Source organism: Malurus melanocephalus, unplaced genomic scaffold, assembly GCF_030028575.1.
Source record: "Malurus melanocephalus ecotype Western Australia unplaced genomic scaffold, MMel_1.1 scaffold_647, whole genome shotgun sequence".
Taxonomy (NCBI): Eukaryota; Metazoa; Chordata; class Aves; order Passeriformes; family Maluridae; genus Malurus; species Malurus melanocephalus.
In genome coordinates, this window is record NW_026623879.1 from 218,860 (window position 1) to 222,810 (window position 3,951).

Consider the following 3,951-nt stretch of genomic DNA (forward strand, 5'->3'; position numbering starts at 1 on the left):
AGGAATACAGATGTGAATAGGCCAGTGAGTTTTGATTAGCTCAACAAAATCCCGAGTTATGAGAAAACAATATTTTCTATGTCAGAATAATTTCTCCAATGGGTAAAACGAAGGTATTCTACTTTTCTCACATAGATTTTCTCCACCAAATGTCTTCACTGAACTACTTTCACAGTGCCAGAGAGCGAGGTAGATCTATCTTAACTACCTGGTGGCAACTGCTGGTTGATTGTGACAATGGATGGCTATAATTTATAAATCCCTTTTATTTAACAGTCTGAAGACACAGTCCAGTTTAATCTATGGCATTAGGAGGACATCAATAGCAATGTGGGTTTTTTTTCTCTAGGGGACCCTGTTAAAAATGAAGGCATGTGCACATGGGATTTTTTATCTCTTTTTTCCTTCCAATGGTAATTTCCACGATGCTGCCTTAGACCCTGTTTTACACTTCTGAAGGGAATTGTAAGGCTTTTCTGTAAATTGCTCAGATCCTTTACTAATCAGGCTTGTGCTCGTTGCTACTGTCAGTAATCACAACCAGGGAATAGGAAATTGTGTTGTTTGTTAAGGAAAACAAATTTGAACTGACCATGTTTACTCTCTAAACTTGCATGTTCTGTTGTTGTTCCCTCCAAATGCAATATTTAGTGAACTTACAGTGAGAAATAAATTGGCACTGATCAGCCATAATTCAATTTTTATGCAATGGAAACAGGCAAAGCAAAAGCAAACGATGAATTATTTTCTATTATTGCCTCTGTAAAGCTAATATTTGATACATTTGTATAGCCTAATATTAGACTTTCATTAAACTCCACATCTCTGGAACTAAAGCTGATCATTTTTACATGTGCCTTCACCTAGTTACAGTTCTATAAATCTTCTGTGTGCAATTATTGCAAGCACTGCCATTTCCCAAAAGTTCCTGAATTATGCACAAATGTAAGCAGATGTATTGCTGTTCATACAGTGAGGGAAACCRAGTCACTTAGCATAATCACATTAGGTAAAACTGCCAACAGACCATGAAATAAAGCACCTTACTCAGGGGACAAGATTCTAATTTCAATTATTCTGCCGCAAATACAGTGATTTTTGTGGGATTTTGCAAGATTTCCCTGAAACTCATTATCTGCAGGCTCTGACCCATTTATTACAGCRTGTGGCAGCACCCTGCCTTGGGTGTTGGTGCTTTTTTCTGTATTCCACAGACACCAGATCCTCATTTGTTGCAGAGCAGGCTCGTTTTGATGGTTCAAACACTTTTGTTTTCCTTTCTTGTTCCCAGTTCATCCTCTGCTTCAGTTTTTACCAGTGGGAGCCCATGACTTACGGCGCCTACCACTACCCAGGCTGGTCCATGGTGCTCGGGTGGCTGATGCTGGCCTGCTCAGTCATCTGGATCCCCGTCATGTTTGTGATCAAAATGCACCTAGCCCCGGGCAAATTCATTGAGGTAATCCTTCTGCCTTTTTGGTCTTTGAAAATATGGCTGCTGGAGACCATCTCTTTTATTTTACATTGATTTCTGTGCTATTGAACATCTAATAACGTTAAGATTACTTTCTGGTGAACGAGTTGTGTTGCAAAGAGTTGATTGAAAGTGGACACCTTCCATTCCTTGTTTCTCAAAAAACATAGTCCCAAAGTGTGGAGTGGTTTGTTTTATGGGTTCTAGACAAACCTCATGAGGTTTTGCATGGCTTTACTGGAAGGAARTTGTTCTGGCTTTGTTGGCCTTTTTTGCAAAAGGTGTTCAACATGAAACCCAGCTGGCAATCTTTGCTTTCACCCATCTCTTCATTCTTCTTGAATCAGCTGCTCCTTTCTGGCACCTGCCCTTAAAATAATTCCAGGTGGCAATTTATTTTTAATTTAAGCTGCTTTTGTTTATTTTGCAAACCAGGTTCCTGAAACTTCACAGAGATGTGGTGGTGCCCTCCTGCTCCCCCTCCCTGCGTGCTGTCCCTTTCTGTCACCCCCCTCTCCCTGGCTGTCCCCATCCCKCTGCCCTTCTGTCCCTGGCAGGGTGGGTACAGCAGTGTCAGCATTTCCCCCCTGCGTGTCCTTGCCCTGTCTCCTATTTTAGATCTCTCTTATTTTAGGTTTTTGAGGCTTTCTCAGCTCTGCCTTCTCCCCKCTGCCTGCTGCTTGTGCTGCTCCCACCTTGGGAGCAGGAACAGACTCTCGCTCCCCTTTCTGGAGCCGCTTTTGCAGTTCAGCTTCCCCTGCAAATCCCACCGGGGCTGTTCCTCGCTTCAGGGATGAAAAGGAGAGAAAATGTACTGAAATAGCACAATCTTGTTGGTCTCTCAGTGTGTCACGCTGCACATGCCTAAGGGGAAATGCCGTGCTCCTCTGCTTCCCGTAGAGCAAAGGAATTTTGTGAGAGAGGAATTTTCAGAGATGGGACACTCTGGGGAGGGATCCCAGCACAAGGCTGGCTGCAGGCAACAAGGCCACTTGCCCAAAGGGTCATTCAGCCAGGGTGCAGCAGGTTGGAGCATCTGGAGTAAGAGAAAGCTGCTCCTGCTGGGAATGAGCCACTGTGGAATCGGATTTATTGCTCCAATCGGCCCACAAGTTTCTCTCGCTGAGACAAATGGTTCTGCTGCGAAACTTTTTGTGTGTACAGCTGACAGATATCTATTGCCACAAAAAACGGGTGTTTTCCTCACTGCCCCCCCAGGTGTGCACCCAAAGAAACACCCAGGAGCTGGGTCTGTTAAAAGGGCTTTTGCTGAAAACATTTCAGCTGTAGTCTGGTATTTCCTCAGTATTGAGTCTGCTGCATGAAATTATTATGGTTGATTTGGGAGGTAAAAGTTGCAAACTGGTAATTAAGCAGAGATTMAAATAACTGATAGAGAGGTCTGATTCACTTTATTAGGTAATAAACATATAATTGTTCCCTCTTAAGTCATCAGAAATATGTTTTCTTTCCTTTATATCTGAACGCACCGATCAAATTATATATTCAATAAAGAACTCAGTGGAAAGGTCAGAAAAATTTTGTTTGCCGTGTTAACATTCCCCTCTTTCTTTTTTTTCCTGCAGATAGAAACAAAACATTTTGCCATTTCAAAATTAAAATCTCTGTTCGCTCACAGTGATGTACAACTTTTTTGATCCTTTGTATACTTTTGGGAAATATGCTAAATAGAAACCCAATTATTTTAATGCATTTACCCAGTGCTTAGCCCATCGGGCTGAGTGATTGTGCACGTGTCCTTCARCAGGAGAGCCTCACAGTCTGTAGCAGTGGCTCTGAATATATAATTAAAACCTGGGTGCTCCATCCTCTGTTAATCTTGAAAACTCGTGCAAAACAAGCGCCGAGCAGCCGAGCATTGCCAGGCCATCATCAATAATCCCAAATCAGCCCGTGGTGGCTCGCTGTGCGGTGTGGCCATACTCTGTGACCCCCAGTGACTCTCTTTTTTTCTTTCACTCCCCCTGCAGAGGCTCAAGCTGGTGTGCTCCCCGCAGCCCGACTGGGGTCCCTTCCTGGCCAAGCACCGCGGTGAACGCTACAGGAACATGATGGACCCRCTGGGAACCTCCTCCCTGGGCCTCAAACTGCCAGTGAAGGACATGGAGCTGGGGACCCAGTGCTAAGAACCATCACACACGGGTGGCAATAGCATTGTCATCCTTTTCCGGTTTGGGGTTGGTTTTTTTTCCCATTTTTTTTTCCCTTGCCATTTTTTCTTTTCTTTCCTGCAGTGCCTGAAAGTGGTTGCTTAGGGAAGCAGGAGGTGCATGCCATAGGGAAGGCTTAACTRGACCACTTCCAGGTGCATGGGATGCCCGTGGTGTGTTCTGTGCCACAGCAAAAGCCCCGTGTGTGACAGGTGACATAACCCGTGATGTAGGAATGAGCAAAACCAGACTGAAAAAACCTKTAGAGGAAATGATGTGTGCAGTGTGACCCCTTTCCCACAGGCA

At 44.2% G+C, this 3,951-nt stretch overlaps 1 protein-coding gene across 1 annotated transcript in view; it reads left to right on the top strand.

Moving 5' to 3' along the window:
- Positions 1-3,621, top strand: part of SLC6A5 (solute carrier family 6 member 5) — a 26,679-nt gene extending 23,058 nt beyond the window's left edge. The window contains exons 12-13 of the mRNA XM_057383641.1: positions 1,292-1,459; positions 3,466-3,621. Of these exons, the coding sequence (XP_057239624.1) occupies positions 1,292-1,459; positions 3,466-3,621 (324 nt within the window). The remainder of the gene's footprint in view (positions 1-1,291; positions 1,460-3,465) is intronic.
- The last annotated feature ends 330 nt before the right edge of the window (positions 3,622-3,951 follow it).